At 42.8% G+C, this 23,786-nt stretch overlaps 1 protein-coding gene across 1 annotated transcript in view; it reads left to right on the top strand.

Moving 5' to 3' along the window:
- The first annotated feature begins 1,129 nt into the window (after positions 1-1,129).
- Positions 1,130-23,786, top strand: part of svep1 (sushi, von Willebrand factor type A, EGF and pentraxin domain containing 1) — a 56,723-nt gene continuing 34,066 nt past the window's right edge. Inside the window, exons 1-16 of the mRNA XM_071523548.1 lie at positions 1,130-1,199; positions 3,443-3,601; positions 4,324-4,503; positions 7,831-8,010; positions 10,525-10,719; positions 14,090-14,208; positions 14,413-14,542; positions 15,979-16,086; positions 19,396-19,527; positions 20,009-20,200; positions 20,423-20,544; positions 20,753-20,858; positions 21,177-21,377; positions 21,806-22,039; positions 22,545-22,706; positions 23,337-23,498. Of these exons, the coding sequence (XP_071379649.1) occupies positions 1,130-1,199; positions 3,443-3,601; positions 4,324-4,503; positions 7,831-8,010; positions 10,525-10,719; positions 14,090-14,208; positions 14,413-14,542; positions 15,979-16,086; positions 19,396-19,527; positions 20,009-20,200; positions 20,423-20,544; positions 20,753-20,858; positions 21,177-21,377; positions 21,806-22,039; positions 22,545-22,706; positions 23,337-23,498 (2,452 nt within the window). The remainder of the gene's footprint in view (positions 1,200-3,442; positions 3,602-4,323; positions 4,504-7,830; positions 8,011-10,524; positions 10,720-14,089; positions 14,209-14,412; positions 14,543-15,978; positions 16,087-19,395; positions 19,528-20,008; positions 20,201-20,422; positions 20,545-20,752; positions 20,859-21,176; positions 21,378-21,805; positions 22,040-22,544; positions 22,707-23,336; positions 23,499-23,786) is intronic.

Raw genomic sequence — 23,786 nt, 5'->3', positions numbered from 1 at the left:
AGGAATTGGAAATTAAACTTATTTTTTTTGATACAGTATTTCCACTGTTGCGCTCCGGGTGAATTATTATTCACATTAAAAATAACTAGGCTTCCTGTAAACTTTAAATGAAGCTGTAAAACAGATTCCTGAGGCCTCAAACAGAGGGGACACTTTTAGCTTTCGGCCCGTCTTATGTAAGCCACCTCCTTGGAGTTTAAAAGCGACAGGAGGGATGAGTTACATCTGCTGCTTCTGTTATCAAATGAAAAGCACAGACAGACATATGGACACACACACACACACACACACACACACACACACACACACACACACACATAAACACATACTGAGTCCCGAGAGACCTATCTTTCTGAAACACGTACTGTGTACTTGGGGACCACGCACACACACACACACACACACACACACACACACAAAACTGCACCAGTGCAGGTACCACATGATATTTGTGTGTGTGTGTGTGTGTTTGATGTGGGTTAGTGGCTGCATTTCTGTGCCAGTCTGCTTTACGGTCGGTTAACGTCGCCTGGCTGACCTGCTGCTGTGTTTCAGCAGAGGGGGAGCAGTGTGTCTTGGCAGGGAGGGAGGGAGGGAGAGAGAGAGAGAGAGAGGAGAGAGAGGGAGAGAGAGCGAGGGAGAGAGAGACAGACAGAGGGGAAGTGGGGCGAGAGGCTTGGCTGGCATTGGCTCAGCAGTGGAAATTCACACCTGGCCTCTGGCTGAGTGGTGAGTAAATGAGTTGTGAAGAATATCAGTACTGTGGATTTTCTGTTGCACCTACAGCTCATAACTGATCCTGTTTCCTTCATGTTTCTGCTCGACATGGTTTACTTCAGCTTAATGTCTCAATCTGGACTCCTCTGTACTGCTGCCAGCAAACTAAAGGCAAATTTATGGTTTCTGCGGTGTGCCCGGTGTTCATGGCAAGATCGTTCTCTCCACAGAGCCACAGCATTTTATGGTAAATGCGGTAACAGCGCGGTGTTCGCGGAGATTGCAGAATCTCCTCCGATTGTCAATTTTTGCCGGTTGTCAGCTGTCACTTGGCTCGATTAGACTACATCCCTGTTAACCAACTAACATAGCAACTATTAACCAATCATAGCCTCTGAACTGACTGCGGCATATGCGGAGGCCTCCGTTTTTTGAGAGGAGCGCTGAGCTCGGTGCGGACCCTCTGCAGACCCCCTGCGGAGGTCCGCACTCGCCGCACAGACCCTCCGCACCACGAACACCGGGCACACCGCAGAAACCATAAATTTGCCTTAAGTCAGTACAACTCTGATAAAAAGTGATATTTTCATTTTTTTCTTTTCTGAAATGGTCCTTTAGGTCATTATGCCGAAGGTTTGATTCCTATTCCTACGCATGATAAAGTAAAGCGTCCAGCAAATTGAATATGGAAAATAGTGACATCTGGATACAAGTTTTTCTACATATTTTTTTTTTTTTCAGTGCTTAAAAATTTTATAAAAGTGTGTGTGGGAGGGGTGGGGGGCAGTTCAAGTGCACAGCACCAAATTAAGATGAAAAGCTGTCTGTGACTTCTCTCCCTCTAAGAAAACAAGTGCAGCCTCTTGTGATTTGGAAATCACTCAATTCTAGAAGTCAGTTATTATGATTTTGTTATTTTTTCAATTAACTGTACAGCTGCACAGTCATTCGGTCAAAGAAAATCAGCTTTGCTTGGATAGACTGCAGGCTGATTAGTGGTGCAACAACCAGTGTTGGTGAGCAACAGATTACATGTAGCAGGATTACAGTACTTATGAAGAAATGATGACTGTAGTCTCTTACAGTTATTGTGCAAACACTAAATGTTGGTGATTACTGCACATGTTGGATCACTCAAAAACATGTTTAAAGGGAAGAGACATTTAGCTTGTGAGATGTGAGAAGAGACAAACATCAATTTACCAGTCATGAAATAATATAGCAATAACACACAAAAGGGTGTTCTTTATGGAGATAATAATACAAATAATTTATTTATATAGCAGTTTTCAAAACAAAGTTACAAAGTGCTTCACAAACAAGGCAAAAAAGTGCCTATAATCACAGTAAACACCGTCATCAAGGGTATTGTGGCTTTTATACAACATTACCAATGTTGTATAAAAGTGTGTCCGGTTTAAAAGGTTTTCTTCAAAGCAGTATAAATACACAAAGAATGAAACAAGAAGATTGCTCACTAGCTTCCTGATAACTACAAGAGTTGGCGTAGCAACTGATAAAGCACTGCTACGCTGCTAAGTATGCCAGTAATCACCCTGACTTAATGGGAATTATCAGCACAGTTGGAACACATCTTTGACCAATCACATTGCTTGTCTGAAACTACCCGTATAATGGTTGATAATGGTTATTGAAATTACAGCCTGTAAATTGGAATACGTTTTTCTTTTAACTGCATTATCTATGGATTTTGGAGGCAAATGAATCCAAAAGCAGCAGAAAGTAATGAGATTATATCACTAAATTAGACTCTGTTAATATATTCCAGTGAATTACATGACTGGCCGCACTTTTAATCAGGTTAATCAGTAATCTATGAAAGATTGCATGTGAAAGTAACCTTTCAAACGCTGATTACACCATGCGATGATAACTTGTCTTGTTGCAAAATGCTAGTTTGTATCCAGTTGTCCTCTGTGTGTGTTTCACTCCTCTCCAACATAAGGGATGCAGTGAGACTCTTTGTTTGGAAGTTGATTTATAGTGAATGGAAAAATGTTGGAGAACCTTCATTTGACCCGTCCTGCTCCATCTTTACAACATGTCCTCTGGTCTGACTCAGGTGGTTCTAACAGGAAACATATTAGGTGTGTTTGTGTGTGTGTGTGTGTCTGTGTGTGTCTGTGCGCAGGTGATCAAAGGGCTTTTCGTAATGTAGGCCATATGCACTTACATGCTAACCATAAATGGGGTTAGATGCTCGTAAAGCTTTCTTTGGTTGTTGTATTTCTATTTAATGAAAAAAGGGGCTTATGTTGTATCTTGTTCAATGCCACAAAACATTTTCCCTGCTTGAAATAATTAAGCCGCTGAACTGAACTGAAGACTCTCCTAAAACGTCTTTTTTTAGACACCAAGTGACATCATTTTGTGATTTCTGCAACATTTTCCTCCTCTACATGTCCAGCCATAAATATGATCAGTCTCCTAGTAAATCTGTAAAGCTGTCCAACTGTTTTTCAGCTTCAGTCAGCTTTTCAGTTCTTCAGTCAGCTTTTTTAGCTGTCTATTTGTGAGACATTTTGTCATTTTAGCTGCATTTTCTTCCTCTCAGACACATTGATAATCTAAACTTTCTGTGTGTGCATATGAATTTCTGTCTGTCTTTCCTTGTGTGTGACATTACATATATTTGTGTTCAGCAATTTGGTTTCTAACTACATTGCCTACTCTCCTCTCCTCTCCTCTCCTCCTCTCCTACCAGCCTGTCCCCCTGGCACCTATAAGCCGGAGGGAACCCCAGGAGGCCTTAGCACCTGCCTGCCGTGCCCCGACCTCCAGCACACCTCCCAGCCCGGCAGCACCTCCCTCGACGACTGCGTCTGCAAGACGGGCTACAAGGCAATAGGCATGACCTGTCAAGGTAAGAGGAACCAGTCACTACGATATTAACTGTGTTTGATTTAGCCTGGCTTGTTTGACCCATGGAAGCCTGTCCGTGCTGGTGCAGAAACCCATTTTAAAGTCATAATTTGTGACATTTTCATATGAAAAAATGTCTGTTAGGGATCAACAGATTATCAGGAATAACTCCCACCCACAAATTGAGTAATAGATGGCGGTGAATCAGCTGAAACACAAACATTCACTTTCTTCATATCTACGCACTGTTCCACAGAAGTGTGAAGTTACTGTAAGAGAATGCTGTGTTATGAATCTCGTTCCTGTAATCTGAGTCTCCCTCCCATTCCAATGAAGAATGACCCAGAGGTTTACTCGTTCTGAGTCGTTCATTTGACCAGAACGGTGTTCATTAATCTTTCTGTTTCATACTCTGACTTTTTCTGTCTCTTGTCCCCTTGGTGCAGATTGGAGAGGCGACGTTTGACAACCTGTAATTTTCTGCTTTCACGCTCTTTTCCTCTGTGTCAGGAACATTAACTTTCCAATCTGTCCCACAGCTAGCCTTCAGTGTGTGTGTGTGTGTGTTGTACGTGCATATCTTTTTTGTGTGTGTCATCTACATTACATATATTTCTGTTCAGAAATTTTAGGATTGGTTTCTGAATATATCTGTCTTCTTCTGTCTCCTCCTCTCCTCTCCTCTCCTCTCCTCTCCTCTCCTCTCCTCTCCTCCTCATCCAGTGGTTCACTGTCCAGGGCTGTTTCCTCCAGAGAACGGCTTCTTCATCCAAAATGTGTGTAACAACCAGTTCGATGCGGCCTGCGGGGTGAGATGCGAGGCAGGGTTTGACCTCCAGGGAACCAGCATCAGGCTCTGCCAGGCGGACGGCACCTGGTCAGGCACTCCGGCCAGCTGCAGAGGTGAGGAGGAAGGAGGGTTAGGGATTCACATGGAGAGTGTTAAGTGGGAAAAAACACACTAGCAGGGTTAGATTCCCAACCAAACCATGGATTTTCATTGTTATTTCCATTTTCTACATCTTTACTACTTTCTTTGCCTTTCTTTCTTCAATTTTGTTTCCTTCTCTTTTCACAATACCCCAATTTATAAGATAAGATGAGATAAGATAAGATGAGATAAGATAAGATGAGATAACATAACATAACATAACATAACATAACATAACATAACATAACATAACATAACATAACATAACATAACATAACATAACATAACATAACATAACATAACATAACATAACATAACATAACATAACATAACATAACATAACATAACATAACATAACATAACATATACCATTAAATTTTGATGATCTCTGTGGGGAAACCGGGCCTTTGCAGCACCAAATCGCTCGCTTGCTGGATGGAACTATCGTTAATTAAACTAAATCACATCGCTAGGGAAACAAGAAAGTGCAGAAATCTGATTGGCTGTTGAACCCGATGACCGCACATCGACTGAGCTTCCTTCATGACTCAGCTCTATAGGAAATGAATTAAATTCTGGTGACTTGTTGAACGTGTTGCTCACAGTGTGAATGGTAATAAAATGCTGTGTGACGACTCCAGTGATGACGGACTGTCTACGAAATGTGTTCATTAATGGGGGTGGCATGTCGACTTTCATCGCGTATTTGCATCCGATTATCATATCACAGTATTACAGATTGATATTAGCTTGCATATCTATCTTGCAATACAATACTCCTGATTACACTGAGTGATTACAGACACACACACACACACACACACGCTTGTCTGATTGATCCCAGCAGGTTCCTCCACACCACATGTCTTACATAATTCCTCATTAAAACACGGGACGTTCATCAAAGCACTCTGAGCCCGCCGCCTCCCCTCTGATGTTTCTGAACCTTCATAAACATTTATGTAGCACTAAATCGACCTATCGGGATGAGGGATGTGTGTTGCCGTTGTTGTACTGAGTTGCTAAGAGTCTTGTAAAAGCCGGAGCGAGCGGGAGTCTGCGGGAGAGAGCGTGCGTTGGCGTGTAAAGGTTTTTTCGCTGCGTGTTGAGATCATATGTGTTTAGACTGAATTAGGAGTCAACGTTTACTGAGAGACTACTGCTTTCTGCCAGGAAAGATGTTGGAGAATTAGAGGGAGGGAGAGAGACAGAGAGAGAGAGAGAGAGAGAGAGAGACAGACAGCTAGACACAAGAGAGACTGACAGGAAGGAGGGAAGGAAAGGAAGGAGGGAGGGAAGGTTGCTAGGTTGGAAGGAAGAATGAAAGGGTGAGGAAGGTCAAGAAAGAAAAGAAGAAAGTTAGAAAGAGTGTAAAGGATGTCAACAAAGAAAGACAGATAGGAAGGAAGGAAAGAAGGAAGGACGGAAGGAAGGACAGAGGGAAAGAAGGAAGGAAACGAAGGAAGGGTGAGGGAGGTCAAGAAAGATATAAACAAAGTAAGAAAGAGGGTAAAGGAGGTCAGTAAAGAAAGACATTAAGGAAGGAAGGAAGTACGGAAGTAAACAAGGAAGGAAGGAAAGGAACGAGGGAAGTTTGGTAGGTTGAAAGGAGGAAAGAAAGGGCGAGGGAGGTCAAGAAAGAAATAGGGTAAAGGAGGTTAATAAAGATAGAAAGACAGGAAGGAAGGAAGGAAGGAAAGGAAGGAAGGTTGCATAGGTTGGAAGGAAGAAAGAAAGGGTGAGGGAGGTCAAGAAAGAAACAAACAAAGTAATAGATAGGGTAAAGGAGGTCAAAAAGAGAGAAAGAAATAAAGAAATAAAGAAAGAAAAAGAGTTCGAGGGAGGTCAAGAAAGAAATTAAAAACGGAAGAGGGTGAAGAAGATCAAGAAAGAAAGAAAGGGAGAGTGTGAGGGAGGTCAAGAGATGATTGAAGAAATGCTAGTTTTAAGAGAAGAAGAGAAAGCCATGACTCATAGAAATACTGAGACAGTGAATATTTAAGGGTGTGTAGAAGATTTACAGTATGTGGCTGGCGCTACATATTTTCTGCATGTGTGTGTGTTGTTGCTTGCGTGTGTGTGTATGTACATTATGTGCACTTGTATATATATATAAGTGTTACAGTAAGTCTACTCTGTGCTACATGGGACCTCCCAGCTAGTTAAGCCCTGAGGGAGGGGGTCTCCTCTGAACCGCCTGTCTGTCTATGGGTGGTGAAGAGAAATAACACGCTACACACACTCTCTGCTCTGCTCTGCTCTAACTCAGAACAGACACACACACTTTTTTAAGGGGAGTTTCACGCTTTGGAGTAAATGATAGGTCCCAAGTTATAGTTAAAGATGATATATTGTAGTACATTCCTGGATTTGATTTAGTCCTTTCTACTCCTCTGGTGACTCATATACCTGTTTTTTATCAGAAACTCCTCAAACTTGGGATAAATACTGTTTGCAAGTAATTCTTAGTGTTTGTTTTAATTGGCTTGCCTCATAGGTGAGATTTGCTGCATCAGGATAATTCAGAGAGTTTCAGGTTAGTTGTCAATCACAGAGAGTATTTTAAGTTGAGTTGTAAATATTTTCTGTGATTGTCTAAACTTTCTGGCACATGATGCATTTGTTCAATGTAGCAAATCCCACTCATCTGGCCTCTAAAGTTGGCTAAAACAAACCATAAAAGGTATTTGCAAATACCTTTTCCCTCTGTTTGTTGCTTTTAGATAGGTTTGGTCTCCCTTTTGTATCATCTGTCTGATTTTTAATCTTTGCTCCTCTTTTTCATTTTTAAGAGGAAGCGGCTTCCCTTCTCTGTTCCTCTATTGTTAAACCGCTCCATCAAGTCCTAATCTGCATTCAAATTAATATTCTTGTTGTAATGTATGTGTGTTTGTCCCCACCTGAGTGCATTTTCACCCATCACTTTAGGTTATATTCATTTCAGTCTTTTATTTTATATTTTTCTTTTTCTTTTTTATCGGTTTTAATTTCATGTTCTTGTTTTATTTCCTTGTCGTGATTTTCTTTCTCATCTCCATGTGTTCACAATACAGTACGTAATAATCATAATAATATACTTTATTTATGTGACAAACAATAAGAAATAAAAGCCAGTAAAATAAACCTTAAGAAAATCATACATGGATTTAGCAAAATATGACTACGCGACTGATCGTTCCTTTTTTTTTTACTGGTTTTTGATCTCATGTTTGTTGTCTTTTTTCTGTCTTGACTGTCAGTAAGTGTTCACTGTTATATGACTGTGTTTTGTCCCATATGACTCCTTTTATGACCCCCAGTGCGCTCCTGCCCGGCCCTGTCCCGGCCCCAGCATGGCTTCCTGAGGTGCAGCGATGGCGGCGCCTCCTACAGGGCGGAGTGTGAGGTGGGCTGTGAGCGGGGCTACCGGCTGGAGGGAGACTCCATACTCACCTGCCAGGCCAACTCCCAGTGGAGTGGACCCCAACCTCGGTGTGTGGGTAAGCCTTCATGACAAACCACCATCCTAAAATATTACATCCTAAAATACCAGATTTCAAAATGCCATATGTTTCTAATCATTACCTTAAAAATGATACATGTAGCATTTTTAAGCAATTAATTGTGATACCTTGGTATACTGTAAACAATGAGACCATGATTAGGGTGATTGGTAGCCTCTATCTTACCCAGTGGTATTGTTAGGGTTAGTGTTTCTCAAAATGAAGACTACATTTCCCATAAACCCTGTTGCTTCCAGTCACAAATAGAATGTTGTCCCCCCTCCCCCCTCCCTGGCATCGTTCTATATGCTTTTGTTTCCTCTGTTTCTTTACTGAAGAGGATAAACATGTTGGAAGTGATTTTTCCATCGGCTTTGCACTCGTTCCACCATCTGCTTTTACGAGAAAAGGTTTAGCTCCGTTTGCACTGGAAGTACAGCGTCCTTTTCCTGGTTTGGCCATAAAGCAATCAAGCAGATTTCCTGTGAAATCCGACCAGGTGGCATAAAATGTCAAATGCAGAGTAGAGGCCAGTAGAGGGAGAGGCTGTGAGTCTTCTTGGTGATGCTCTTGTTTTTTTAATTATACTCAAAATTAATAAAGTAATGATTTATTGATGTTCTCTGAAATATAGAGGATCCACTCATCATTTTGACAACTAAAAACATAAGTTACCTACTATCTTTTAAAAAATACCATAATTTATTTTGTCTCGTGCTATCAATCATTTTATAAGAGCATCACTCACTGTTTTCAAATGATGGATATCCCATTTTGGAATGAAACTATGCTAGGGCTTTGAGAAATATACTTAAGATTTGGCCCTTTTGCTGAATGTCATAATAAACATCTGTTAGGAGACATGAGTCCCAGCTCACTTCCAGTCTAATCCCTCTGCTGGTGTCCTCTCAAAGAAAATTCATGCATCAACCCCGAGTGTTTCTCTTCGTCTGTCATATCTTCATCCAGTGTTTAGTTCAATTGGATGTATTTATTTGGTAAATTGTCAATACCTTTTTTTTCATGATCAATCTGCCACACACACACACACACACACTCTCTTGGAGCCTCTGCCTGTCTTACTGTAAGTTCTCATTGTCTGCTTAGTGTCAGCTTGGTGAATCCTGTCTGGCTGAAAGACAGAAGATAATATATCAAATGAATGATCCTAAAAGAATGCACGTTATGGGTATTTATATGTGAAAACACATGTTTTTACACACAAGTACGCACACACACACACACACATACACAGTGGTTAAACATATGGTGTGGATTTGCTCAGAGCCACACTACATCACCCAGAGAAAGATATGTCTGCTTTCTCATAACAAAGACAGTCGCCACACACACACATCATGGAAGCACACACACACACAATTACCCACACACTTCAAAACTGATAGTTAAGTTAAAATAGTTACACACACTCATGCCCGCCACAAAGAGCAGCATAGGTCAGGCACACCAACACACAAAAAAGGGGCAGTGTGAGAGCGTTCGGCCGCAAACCTCCGGCCTGCGCTGACTCACTCCCAACCGACCAGCCAGCGACTATATTTAAAACACCCGACCCGTCCGCTGCCGGAGCTCGCTCCTGTTTATCGCCGGCTACCATCTCTTACCCCGCCGCTCTGATTGAGTTACAGTTTGTTTGTTTGAACGTCTCAGCGTTTCCCCGCAGACTGTCATTGCCTCTTTAATACAGTAAAGAGCGCTCTGCGGGCTGCCGTTGCTGCCGAGCGGGTTTGTTTTAGTGTTTGTTTGCACTGTGGTGAAACGGGATCGCCTCGGCTACCCCGAGAGAGGATGCAGAGATATTTTTTTTTCATCTGATTGAAATCTCTCGTGTTGATTTTTGTAGACATCTCCGCTCCCTCTCAGTGATTTTCCCCTTTATAGCTCCTTACGGCCAAAGCCAATGAAACAGGAGAGAGAGAGAGAGAGAGAGAGAGAATGATCCATCTATCATCAAGTGAAAGCCACACCAGCCTGTGTCCAAAAAATGCATAAAAAGCCTCTTCTATATGAGTCCTGTGGTCAATCCCTTCTTAGGTTAATTTCCGACAACATTCTTGTTCTTTTTGTGGCGGTTTCTGATATACGGCCCCTGAAAATAGTTTAATTGTTGGCGTGTATAGTGCAGCCCGCTCAAAGTAAGATCAGATCACTAAAAACACAGGAAACATGCTGATGTGCTTCCAAGAGCTTTTTGTTTTTATGTAGATCTGCTTCTTCAATGAATGTTCCTCCAGGTAGCCTGGCCACACAAATGGACAATAACTACCAATTCAGCACAATGCAATGCAAATGGCATAGTATGAAATGGAAACTTGATTGCTCTTTAACTACTTTTAATAATGAATGATGAAAAATGTGAATTATGAGGTGTAAAATGCGGTTGGCAGCATCTCTGTCAGTCAAAATTTTTGCCTGCAGAAGTTTCTCTTTTCACATCTATTGATTGCATCAATTATTATCAAATTCATCTCTCTATCTCTCTCTCCCCAGAGGTGCGTTGCCCCCCCATTGTGACCCTGAAAAACATCTTGCTGTCGCCCCCTGCCTGTGGGAAAAGGGAAATGACGCCGGGCAGCATTTGCCTGCTCAACTGTCGTCAAGGTTACAGTCTCCAGGGAGACAGGAAGGCAGTGTGTCTGGCCTCTGGGGACTGGAGCACTAATGTCCATAAAACCGCCTGCGCAGGTAACGCATGATATGTGTGTGTGTCTGTGTGTGTGTGTGTGTGTGTGTGCGCTAAACAGAGTTATCCAAAAGGAGGAATTCATTGTTAAGCTCCCCCCCTTCCAGGAGGTCAGAGGTCAGGGTCAGCAACAGAACAGCACCCCTGGAGCTGGTAGGTATTCAGTAGTGTCTTACTCAAGGACACTTCAGCAGGGTGGATCAATGCTTGCTGTCATGGGGGCTTGAACCCAGGCCTGGTTGAAGGACGGTCTCCCTTTTTAGTATGTTAAATCTGCTGCACGACCCTCTTTGAGATGTTACCTGAACTCACTTTTCTGGAAGAGGAGGTTTTCAATTGACTGGTAGTATCGTAGCATGGCTAGCTATCATGCTGGCAACCATTGGACTTGTCTGACTGGGAAGTTGATACACCTCAAGAGGAGGCTGTTGACCTTATGGCCATTTTGAACGTATGTGACATATGGGAAACTCTACCCAGAAGATTGGCATATATATATAAACGTAACTAGCATTACTACAGCACATAAGTGAGGACTTCAGACAGACCTAACAGCTGTCAAATTAGTTGGTAATCTCAGAAACAACGACGGCTTGGATTTAGCAGGGAAGTTATTTTACTAGCTAGTTAGCAACTACCTTGTAAGAGCTTCTGGGTCTCTCAGATTAGCAACTAGCTAGCTACCTAGGCTAGATTCTAGCTAGCTATACCAAATACGGCATATTGCCATAAAATGTTATCCCTAAGGATTCTTCTTGTCATTTGTTTGTTTCTAATGTTTTTCAGTGGGAAATTTTTTTATTTTTTATTTAACCTTTATTTAACCAGGCAGGTCAATTAAGAACAAATTCTTATTTACAATGACGGCCTAGCGAGAGGACAAAAGGACCACTCGAAGGGTAAAGGGAAAAGGGGACAAAAAAATGATAAATGTTTGTCCAGTTCCCAATGTCTGTGTGATATACATCTTGCTATACATTAGTATGACATAGCTGGGCTGTACTTGCTCTTCTAGGTAGAGTTTCCCTCCCCAAATGTGACGTTCAAACTGGCCACTGTGAGAATAAGGTCCGTAGTCCATGCTAGCATGAATGACAGTGTCATTGTGTTTGGGTTTATGTAAGAGGCAGAATGAGAAAGATTGAAAAAGAGAGAGAAAGACGCAGGAGAGGCAGAGAAAGAGAGAGAGATAGAGAGAACACTCCAGGAAACTTGGAGGGAGAAACTTTCCATTCTCTACTCCCCGTCTCTGCATTTTATCCCTGCTTTGTGAATGGTGGGAATGGTGCTAACCTCATTTTGAAGCAGGCCTTGGGTCACTAACTCAAACCATACCATGTCCGAGCTGTCTCCCATCCACTCCGACTGGGCTCTGGGGAACACTATAATGGAGTGCAGCCCTCCAGATGCCTGGCAGGTGAAACAGGTGGTGCTCTGCCTGCCTGCTCTGCCTTTAATGTCCTCGTTCCCCTCACTTCCTCACGGAGAAAGTAGGCTAATGAATGCGCTGTTGTCGTTACTGGGAGGAAGAGGTGTCATAAAGATGAAAACGAAAGGAGAAGGGGGACGGACAGGGAGATGAGAAGGGGGGGATGAGTCATCTGTAGGTGCTTTTTAATGGGAGGCAGAGAGAAGAGGAGCTGGTCTGATCCTCTCAGGCACAGATGGACTGAAGGAAGGAGGATGGGGGGAGAAAAATAGATAAACAACGGAGAGAGAAGGCAGATGAGATAGAAAAGGAGAAGGAGGCAGAAAGAGAAAGTTATATAAATTTGAGAGTGGTCATTGTGGGCGCCTGGCTTCCTCCAGCCTCTCTCATAATGCCGATGACACAAACAGTGAAATATTCCTTCCTTGTTATAAAAATGAATGGAGCCGATTAGAACCAAGTGTGTTAGTGTTTAGTAGACATGGATGCCTCAGTGGATGGGTCATCAGGTCCAGATGGAAACAACTCTCTTACACAACAGACATGACCTCTGTCGATCCACGGGAGACTCAGATCTTGGAGGCTTTCTCGTACGCTGCAGTCCTGAACCGAGCTGAACCAAACTGTGTTGGCTCACATAATTCCTTTTCACATTGCTCTTGCCCACATGCTGAACTGGGTAAGACTGAGTGAGACAAAGCAAATAAATTAACTTTTTCATCCACAGGCCTTAGTGGCTGATGAATCCCAGAAGTCAGTAACCACCTGCACAATTTCACCAACCAAACAGATAGACATGAGGCTTAAATATGATCTTTTTTTAACCTTTATTTATCTGAGCAAGCAAGCTCTTTTGTGGCAACACCCTGCTTCATACTCACACAGAGCAACCCATTTTCTAATTTCGGCTACAGAAGCAATTAGGAGTTCAGTGCATTGGTCAAGGGAAATTCCACGACAGTTAATGGAGGTGAGAGCGTTTCATACTCACTTTCCTTCCAGTCGCAAGCCTCTTTCTCAAACCTTGAGGCTACTGCCACTCCCATTGTTATTTGCTGTACCTGCCAATGTGGCCGGTAGTATAGACAAACTGCTTGCCACAGTCAAAATTGCGTTTGGCTTGTGGGTTGTGTTAATTTTAAACTTCAGAGGAAGCGAAGAGGGATAAGAGGTTGTGGCTTCCCTCTTGTTACCACAAATTCTGACATCCATCACCCTAATTAACTAGAGTTTAGGTAGAACTGAAGAATTAGAATTAGTTTATGTTATTTCTATGGTCTGTGATAGTACAATCAATATTTGTGAACATAAACATGACCCCCCCAACACCGCACACTGGAGAACTAAGATTCAAACTTGTGATGTTCTCAGGCCCGGAGCTGTTGACTTTGATTCAATAATGACTCTCTAACATGTTGGGATATTCTGTGTTACTGATTATCAGGACTGGAAATGTAATTGATCTAAGATAAAGCTGGAATTTGCGTGAGTTCAATTGTTTTGACAGTGACATAAAGCCTATCTCACACTTCAATTTCTCCTCTATCTTCTTTAACCTATGCTCTTTACTATTGTGGCCCAATGTTGAGGTAATGGATGGAGAGAGATAAGAGCCAGTTAGAACCAGCTAGGGGACCACATATAACGTCAGTGATGCACTCTCTCTTTGATTCAATAATGACCAATAATGAGTCTGTGGTGTGCTGTGATTAAAGAGGTCAAGGGTCAGATGACATCACACCTACTCCCTCAGTGATAACAAGGAGCAGGCCGAGGTCAATGTGTGAGCAGCATATGATGGTGTGTGCGTTGAACATCTGTAATATTTGAATTTTATGTACACTGTAATTGAATTGAAGCATTTGCCGTGTGTAATCCCTCTTTTGATTATCTCCTCCCTCTAAAATTGGTCGCTTTATTCTGTTTTTGTCTGTTTTCTCTAGACTCTGAGCCGCCACGGATCCAGTGCCCACAGGACGTTGTCGCGGAGACGGACGAGCGGCACGGCACCGCCAACATCAGCTGGGACGCCCCTACTGCCACAGACAACTCTAGAGAAGAGGTGGGATACTTTACAAGACAAAGTCTAGCTCACCAATTCACACTGAACACCTGCCAGACTAACTCAAGGATCTAGGCAGATGGATAGACATTTGCCCATTCATCCATCCATCCTTGCTTCTATTTTCCTATATTTTATTTATGCCTTCTCTCTCTCTCTCTCTCTCTCTCTCTCTCTCTCTCTCTCTCTCTCTCTCTTCTCCAGGTGGTGGTGCAGGTGAAGCCAGTCTACAGTCCTCCCCAGCTGTTCCCCATTGGAAAGGAGACCATCACGTATATCGCTACCGACCACTCCGGGAACCAGGCCAACTGCTCCTTCACAGTTACTGTCATAGGTGAGCTCATCGTTCAGGGGACCATATTAAAGCAAAATGGATGCTGCATATGGCAGAGAGAGAGATAGAGAGAGAGGAGGGGGGGCTACATTCACACCACAGGCCTTCATGCTCAATTCCAAATTGCCGCTCATATCTGATTTTTTTGGATGGTTTTTATATCTATTCTAGGACAATCACCCATATCCAATACAAATATGAACTGACAGTGATGTCAAAAAAACACATGCCTGCGCAGAGTAACAATAACAAAAGACCTCACATCTGTTTTTGTACCTATGCTTCTCCCGCTTGTTTTGAACACATTTTGGTTACGGTATGTGCCTTTCAGGTTTTGACTGAATTGAGGCGTCTCCCCAAATACCAGTCAAGTCGGCTATTTGGCTTGCTTTGCATTGTTTTGTCTCGCTGTCCTCCATGCTAACGCTGACTCAGCCAAAATTATGACAATTGTCTCAGGCAAATGACGTAAGATTTACTTATTGTCATGGCAACACTGACAAATTCCAATTCCTATTTTCCAATAGGTTGCATGCCTTGGGATCCGATTTTCTACCACATATCCATGTGGTCCAGATCAGAATTGAAAAAATGCGAGTCCATGCAACTTTTTGCCGATTAGAAAAATTCAGTTCTGTGTCACATGGCAGGGCAAAAAGAATTTGGACACTTTCAGCTGCAGTGTGAATGTAGCCAGTCAGTATTTTACGTTTAACACGTTTACCTGACGCACACAGTTCACCTTACAGAGAGTGAGAAGGTAGGGGTTCAGCGTCATGCTCAAGCCCTGCCACCCGGTTTGCCTGTTACTCTATCCGCCTGCCTGTGTGTTTGGGCTCATTTCTGTCACTCAGTGTAAAACTGCGTGTTAATCGACCAAGTCACCAGCCAGGCAGCCAGTCAGACCCGGCAGGTGCCAAACAGGGTTAGAGCAGAGAGTGAAAAACAGGGGTGTCCCGTGTCAACCGCTCGATAATCGCAGCAGTCAGGGGGAAAAACCTCAAGCGTGGTAGCCGTGAACATTTCCATATGTTATTATGATGGTGGAACGTTGTGGTTTTTTATTAGAGACATGTGTTTAACTAGTGCCCTCTGACACTCTGTACCGCTGCATCGAAGAAGTCAGATCGCAGTGTACCACGCTGCTCTAAACTGTGTTTTTCTAATAATGCGATAATCTATTCCAGTTTTGGATGCGTTTGTGTGTTTTTTGTGCGCTCAGATTAAAAATGTACCACACTTTGAAAGCTGTAGCGTTTGGCCAATAAGTAAAAAAATCCAAGTGCACTTAAACTTTATTTTTGCAGTTGGTGAATGCTTTATGATTACTGTCAATATACTTTATGTTCAGAAATGTGCTAATTTATGATATTTCCTCCATCTGGTCGTCAGGCAGCCATGGCAGTTAAGCTTAACCACTCTATACCCCTTCCTAGATACGGAGCCCCCAGTGATTGACAGGTGCAGGTCACCGCCCACGGTCCAGGCCACAGACACGGAGACGGCGGTCGTTTGGGAGGTGCCGCAGTTTTCCGACAACTCAGGTATGTCTGGTCGCCGCTCTCAGATGGCAGCTCCTTAGATGGTTTATTCTTTTGCTCCTCTGTTCCACTTCTCCTCCCCGCTCCACCCTCTCCCTCCACTGATGATGGTTAAACAGGATCTTTTCCGTTAGGTGACTGGAAAAAGGAGATCAGGAGAGGGCTTTCTGCTGGTTTGTGTGTGTGTGTGTGTGTGTGTGTGTGTGTGTGTGTATTTGTAATTGGACAGAATGGAGTGTGCATTTGAGTGTGTCCATGCATGCTGTACTGTCTGCATTTGTGTGTGTGTGTGTCTTTGTGTGTGTATAATGATGAGAGACATTGGACAGAGAGGATAGATTTTAATTGAGTGCAGGCATGCTGCACTGGTGTGTGTATGTGTGTGTGTGAGAGAGAGAAAGAGAGAGGGAGAGAGTGAGAGATAGACAGAGAGAGAGATAGAGAGAGAGAATGGGACAAGTGGACAGATGAAGTCATGTTGCTACACAGTGACTGTTAATGTCATTACTGTTCTGTTGTTATAACAGACCAAGGCAGCTGAGAGCAGCAGGTGTTTTTGCTTCGAAAAATGTCTTTTGTGGGAATAGCACTCATTCAGTCCATTTTTCACGCTGTCATTTGTGTAATTATAAGAGGGCATACCAGACTCATGCTGTTTAACTCATACTGGAGTTAAACACTTTTGAATTGCATGTCAAATAAGCATTTCTCTCTTAATCAGAGAAACTGCAATACACAATGTGGATGGGCATTAATCACCACCTTGGCAGGGTTTGGCACACCAACACTACACCCATAGACAAAATATTCATTTAGTTCCACTTTCAAAGTTGGCCCTCTGGAGGCTCAGCCAGTCAGTCTGTGAGTGTATATTAGCCTAGAGATACGGACCAATAACCTGCAGGTTGCTGGGTCAATCCCTGGCTCAGACTGTTGGGTGGCTAGTATTAGATCCATGGTGCCCATCAACACAGTTGAAGTGCCCTTGGGCAAAGCATTGAGCACCAAATTGCTGCACTGTGGTCCATCCTGCACTCTTTGAATCCCAGTTGGTGCATGGTAGGCAGTCACAACTTTATGTACTGGTTTTTGTTTCTCTCCTGAAAATCTGAACAGTTGGACTGCCCAGTTTTATTTTTTTCAACATCATAAGAGCATTTATATTTTAACCCAATCAGAGACTGTCACATAAATAGAACGTGTACATTGAGGCTTACTAATTGTTCCAATGATGTGTTATTTGACTGCTGACACATTAACCCATTTAATGGGGATATGATCAAAACAACCAGTGAAATAATGAACTAATAAATAAACATGACGCACACACTGGGGTTCTTTTATTGGGGCTCTGTCTCTAAAAACTAAAGTTGGACTACTTTACAGTAGTTTACTAGTTTAACTAGCAGGTAGGGGTTCAGTGTCTTGCTCAAGGAAACTTCGGCTGGTCACACGGCTGTTGATGGACACACACCGGCTGTTGCGAGGATTGAACCTGCAACCCTTTGGTCTCTCTAACTGCTAGGCCACCCTGCCACCTGACGCACACTGCTGAAAGGACTGTGTAAAGCCCACCATACTAAACAGACTTAAGATGTTAGTGCTGGCCCGTTCCCTCCTGGCCCTGCAGCCGTACCCAAACAGCCGCGGCGGTGACAGATACACAACCAGACTGCTGCAGCGCTCCAGCCCACAGCCGGGCCCGTGTAATTCATTGGCCCTGGCTGAACCCATACACACATAAATAACAGCAGCAGAGCAGATACGCATCTGTTTGTGTGTGTTCTGAAACATGGGCAAGCATGGACACACACACACATATACACACACAAACTCGTCCCACACGCATTCTGACTATTCTTCTTGTCAACACACACAAATCCCCAACATACTCATTCCCCACCTGTCTATCGAGGTGCACCCCATCAAACACACACACACACACATACACAGTGTAATAACAGGCCGCTGTGGCTGCTACGGGGCCACACGACGTCAGCCCAGCTCTGCTCCGACGTCAGTGTTTTGTTTTTCCAAGCCCACACCCTGATGCAAGGGCTATATATAGTAAAGACCGGGGAGACACACACATACACACACACGTACAAACACACAAACACACACACATGGGCTATATATGTGGGGAGACACCAGACTCCACCGGGCCAGACGTGTGTCAGCCCTGTTGGAATGGCCTCGCTACTGTATGTGTTTATAATAGGGAGGTGGAGAGGCAGTGGAAGAGAGCGAGGTGAAGGATTGGATTGAGACGAAAGGTCGATCGCTCATTTTCCCCACCTTCTCTCTTTTTCTTTCTTTCCCCTCTGTCTCTGTGTCTCTCACATTGAAAGGAGACTTTGTGCAGATGATTTCATTGTTTTGGTCACAATCTGTGCATTGGTCTAGAGGCAAGACACACACACACACACACACACACACTCATACCCTTCTCTCTCTCTCCCTCTGTCTCTTCATTGGTCTATCGATCATTCTCTCCACTTTGTGTGTTTTTAATGCTATCCAGACGGTAGCAATTTTCCCTCTCCAAGCCCCAACGCAGGATTATTATTTTTCTGCTGCCATGTGATGCCCAGACACACCATTCCCATGTCAACATATCCCTGTTTAACATAACCTTTATGGTTTACCAGGAGTGACTCATTCAGTCCTGCTAAATGGCTCAAGACTGTCCTCTGCAGGATAGCTAGAATACCTGTAACACTATCTTGAAAAGGTCCTTACTTGGTAAAAAAAAATCTATGAGCAAATAAAAAATAAGCAATCCGCAAGGCTAAAAACTGTACTTACTCCAACAGGGTAGTCATATGTAAGCTCTTGATTGTCTTCACAATCTGGAGTGATGAATGCAACTAAGTTGAGCTGGGCTTGACTGTTTTCCTCTTACACGTCCACTGCCCATAGCTCATATAACTGGACAATATTGAATTACAATATTTTAAACCAAATCAGGGTATCATGACGTTGGTGTTCTGCACAGGATGAAGCCAAACCACTGATAATAATGCATGATAAAATGTCAAAAATGCAAATGGGAAAGTCAACCAGTTTCTCTCAATTGCCAAAAAGCTGACTTTAATGAAAACACATCATATCATGGCAGACAGTAGTAGGTTTGACCAATGTCATTGTATTGGCTAGTGATTGCTTACCAAAATTCATTTCATGGTGTACTTATGATGGTACTATGAATGTGTGCTATGATGATGTTATTTCATAATCACAGCACAATGAACGAATGCGTTTAGGAACGCCCGTTTAATGTATGTCATCACCAACACTTCTCTCCCTCAGGTGGCCGTCTGACAGTGACTGGTAGCCACAGTCCAGGCTCTCTGTTCCCAGTGGGAGAGACTCTGGTCCAGTACACTGCTACTGACGCTGCGGGAAACAGCCGCATCTGCAACCTCACCATCACTGTTCAAGGTACTGACAGACAGATCATGGCATTTTTTTTTTGCCTTGCATTGAATCCAGTTGTACAAACGTACTGTAAAATGTAAGTTTAAACTGTTGGATTCATTACTGAAATGGAGACAAATGCTTTTATTGGATTCATGGATATATTTGGAATTGTATCAATATTTTCTTGCTTCTATATTCTTTGCATATTAGTTGACTATTTTTTTATCAGCCCCATTTGCATTATTCTTGTGTATGTTCTGTATTTTTGTGGTTTATATTCTATTTTTCTATTACTATTTGCTGCTACTGTACACTGACCCAATTTCCTGAGTTTCATCTATTTTTTGTCTCTTTCTTTCTTTCTAGTATTACACAATATTTGCATGCTCCTGCACATCTCATATTGCACATACAATAGGATTTTAGTATGAATTTAGTATTATTTTATGTCTTATGGTAGTATTATTAAATATTGTGCTAAAACTTTGCTTCTTGTGTGCAGGGACGACCTGCGACCAGCCGTACGTCCCAGTGAACGGAGAGTTCATCTGCTCTGAGGAGGAGGAGGGCGTTAACTGTACCCTCTCCTGTAAGGACGGCTACAGCTTCACCCAGGATGCTGTGCACAGCTACTTCTGTGCCTACAACGGTCTGTGGGATCCGCCCCACTCTCCAGACAGACCCGACTGCTCAGGTGAGCGCAACACAGTTTATTCTGTCACGGCTGTTTTAAATATTACTCTTTGTCTCTTTGTCTCGTGAACTGAGCGATAATTTACACAACTCAAATACTACATAGGTTCAACCTATTTAGCAAAGCAGAAATCATTGTCTCTGCCAGATGGAAACATACAAGTGCAGCAATGAAAAAGAAGCAAAGCAACATACTGTATAATGTCCTTTTTGTTGTTTCCAGTGAACCGTGTAGCCAACAACGGGTTCAAGCCCTTTGAGATGCTTTTTAAAGCATCACGCTGTGATGATGTGGATCTGGTCAAGTCATTCACTGGGGAGTTGAATACTAAGCTGGGAGGCATGGTGAGAAGCTACAGTATATGCACACACACACTCACACACATAATATGTTTCCTGTTAGAACCACCTGAGTCAGATCAGAGGACATGTCGTAAAGATGGAGCAATACGGGTCAAATGAAGGTTCTCCAACATTCGTCCATTCACTATAAATCAACTTCCAAACTAGGAGATTCACACACACACATTGTTTTTTCCCCTCTTCTCCACAGCTGCCCAACCTCTGCAGCAGTGATGATGTAGCCTGCAAGCTAGAGGTGATGTCACAGGGTCACTGTCTGGAGTACAACTATGACTACGAGAACGGATTCGCTATTGGTAAGATTCGAATTTGTGCATATGAATCTTCATTAAAAACCTTCACTAACTTACTAACATACTCAGCTACTCATTAGATAATACTTGTATTTCCCTTTGAATCTTATACTAGTGTTTAGCTACAAAAATAATATGTTTCCAGAGTTAGTTTTTTTTATCTATCTATCTATCTATCTATCTATCCATCCATTTTTGCTTGTCTGTTTCTCTCTTTCTTCCTTTGTCTTTCTGCCTAAAAGTTTCCTTCCTTCATTTTGAGTGAAGCATTTTTTAGCTGTTTGAAGTTCCCTCCCCCTCTCCCTGTCTCCTCTGTCTCAGGACCAGGGGGTTGGGGCAACAGCTGGAGTCCTCAGAGTGGTCAGGACTATGCCTACTTTGACTCGGGCTTCGCCACGGACAGCCGGCGGCCCGCCAGGCAGCAGGACGGCAGCCTCCGCACCCGCCACCGCTCCAAGAGGCACCGCAAGATCACAGGCCCAACCAGAGACCAGAAGATCCAGATCTTTTTCAACATCACGGGTAGGATAAAAGGGGATTTGCTGTGTTATTACTGATCCTTGTAGTCCTGGGGATATAATTGTGAGTGGTCAAAATGTTCTTTTATCTTGGTGACCCATCATTCACTAACTATGAGTTTTTTATAATGTTAGTGATTGTGGAATTTAATTTGCTGTTGCCTTCATTGTAAGTTGCTCTGAATAGGTAGACTTAGAAATAGAGTGCATGTTGTTTGCAACATACATTGTCCTCTGTAGAATAGAGCTACACTATATACATTATGTAAAGTATATATAGTATAACAGTATAAGGTCACCATTTGTTTGAGAGAGTGAAATTTTGACTGTAGTTTGTACTCATCAAGTCTTTTTTCCTATTTCCATTAAATACCATCGGTCGTTTGTTATCAAATTATGGAACAGTCCTTTAAGCTGTGCCCATTCTCCCAGCAAGCATCCCTCTGCCCCTGTCGAGGAACGACTCGGTGGAGGTAGCCAATCAGAAGAGGCTCCTGCGCACCCTGGAGCAGCTGACCAATCGGCTGAAGCGCACGCTGGCCAAGCAGCCGCTGTCCAGCTTCCACGTGTCGTCAGAGATGATCGTGGCCGATCCCAAGTCTCTGGAGAGCAGGAAGGCCTCTCTGTTCTGCCGGCCGGGCTCGGTGCTCAAAGGCAGGATGTGCGGTAAGTATGAAGTCACCAATAAATGACAATAAAAGTTTTTTTAATTGCTACATAGCCTGGCCGACAGAATTCATTTCATTTTTTTCTGTTTAATAACAATATAAGTATTAAAGTAACAGCCTAAACATTACCAGACTGTGGTAAATAGCTTTCAGGTGCATCATTCACACAGGAATTATAACTTTAATCATCTTATAATCATTAACTCCTCAGTTAATCCTCACTTTGACACAAGGTGCTGAACTAATTATAAACTAACAACATTATGTGCTGGGTTTAGTGGAGAGTAAAACCCAGCGAAACTCAGCTTACCCACCTTTGTATTTGTGGAATAGAGTTTACTGACCTTGAAGTGATTTCCATGTGAGTTCTTGTCTCCTAAGTAGATACCTGTTTTATTGTCTGTCTTTTCTCTTGATGTATACACCTGTTGATGTATACTCCTTTTTAATTTAATTAAAAAAAACAAAAAATGACATCACTCTGACTGTGTGTGCTGTTGCAGTCCAATGTCCGGTGGGGACCTACTTCTCTCTGGAGTATAATGAGTGTGAGAGCTGCTGGCTGGGGTCCTTCCAGGACCAGGAGGGCCAGCTGGAGTGTAAGTCCTGTCCCGAAGGAACCTCCACCGCCTACCTGCACTCCCGCAGCGTGGCCGAGTGCAAAGGTACAGTGCACAGACACACACACACACACGCACACACACACACACACACAATTTGCTTAAATCTTCTTTACCGCATCGGGATCAATTCAGATAGTGTCAGGTAAGTTGTGAATCTCAAAAAAGTATACTAAGTGTGCTATAAACTCTCAAATACTTTCCTGTGATTGCCTAAACTTACCAACATTTTTTATATTGCCGTACGTGGCAAACCCCACTCATCTTGTACCCCAAGCAGGATAAAACAAATGCTAACAATTATTTGCAAATAGTATTTAATTCAGGCGTGTCAGACATGTCTTCAGATGTGAATGAACAATAAATGCAATGTACTGTATGTTCTTTTTATGACCAGTTTCTTCTGCACAGAGCAAATATTAAAGTGTTCCAGCTAGTATTCTTTTGAAAATAAAATTCATAGTTTTTCATTCAATGCCTTATTATTTTACAAGGAAAAACTCACTCACTATTTCACTCTTCAGTCTCTACTTGTTTATTCAAGCTGCAGCAGTTATATTGAATCTTTCTGAACCTGGCACCCTATTTGGTTCAAGCGTTTGAACTTGAGCATGCAATTTTCACTTTCTATACCTTATTATTTCTCATGGTGTGGTCATTTGTGTGTGTTTGCAGGACAGTGTAAGCCTGGCAGTCACTCACTAAATGGGTTGGAGACGTGCGAGTCGTGCCCGATGGGTCATTTCCAGGCTGGGTTCGGCGCCAGAGAGTGTGTGGTCTGTCCTGACGAGACCTCCACCGTCACCAGAGGGGCAGTGGACGAGAACGAGTGTGGAGGTGAGAGTCACAAAGATACAGGATGTCTGTACATGTCCTTAAAGTCCTGTAAACTTGCATACTGTACATTATGTGAAGAATCAATGCTCCTTCATAGATGATTTAAGAAGTGAATGCTGCTAGGTGGCAAATAACAAATCATCACTGTTGAGTGAAAACCGTGTGTTTTTTTTAACTCATCTGATGGGGTTTGAAAGGGTTTCAAAAACCCAAGGGTTGTAGAATTTTCTCAACCCATAGAGGAACCTTGAATCCTTGTAACCCATGTAATTTAAATTAAGACATGAA

The sequence above is a fragment of the Centroberyx affinis genome, unplaced genomic scaffold (assembly GCF_046629955.1).
Source record: "Centroberyx affinis isolate AG114_WGS23_722 - 3 ecotype Tasmania unplaced genomic scaffold, CSIRO-AGI_Caff_v1 ptg001094l_1, whole genome shotgun sequence".
In the NCBI taxonomy this organism is placed as follows: domain Eukaryota; kingdom Metazoa; phylum Chordata; class Actinopteri; order Beryciformes; family Berycidae; genus Centroberyx; species Centroberyx affinis.
Note: the sequence above shows the minus strand (reverse complement) of the source record. Positions and strands in the feature narration are given on the sequence as shown.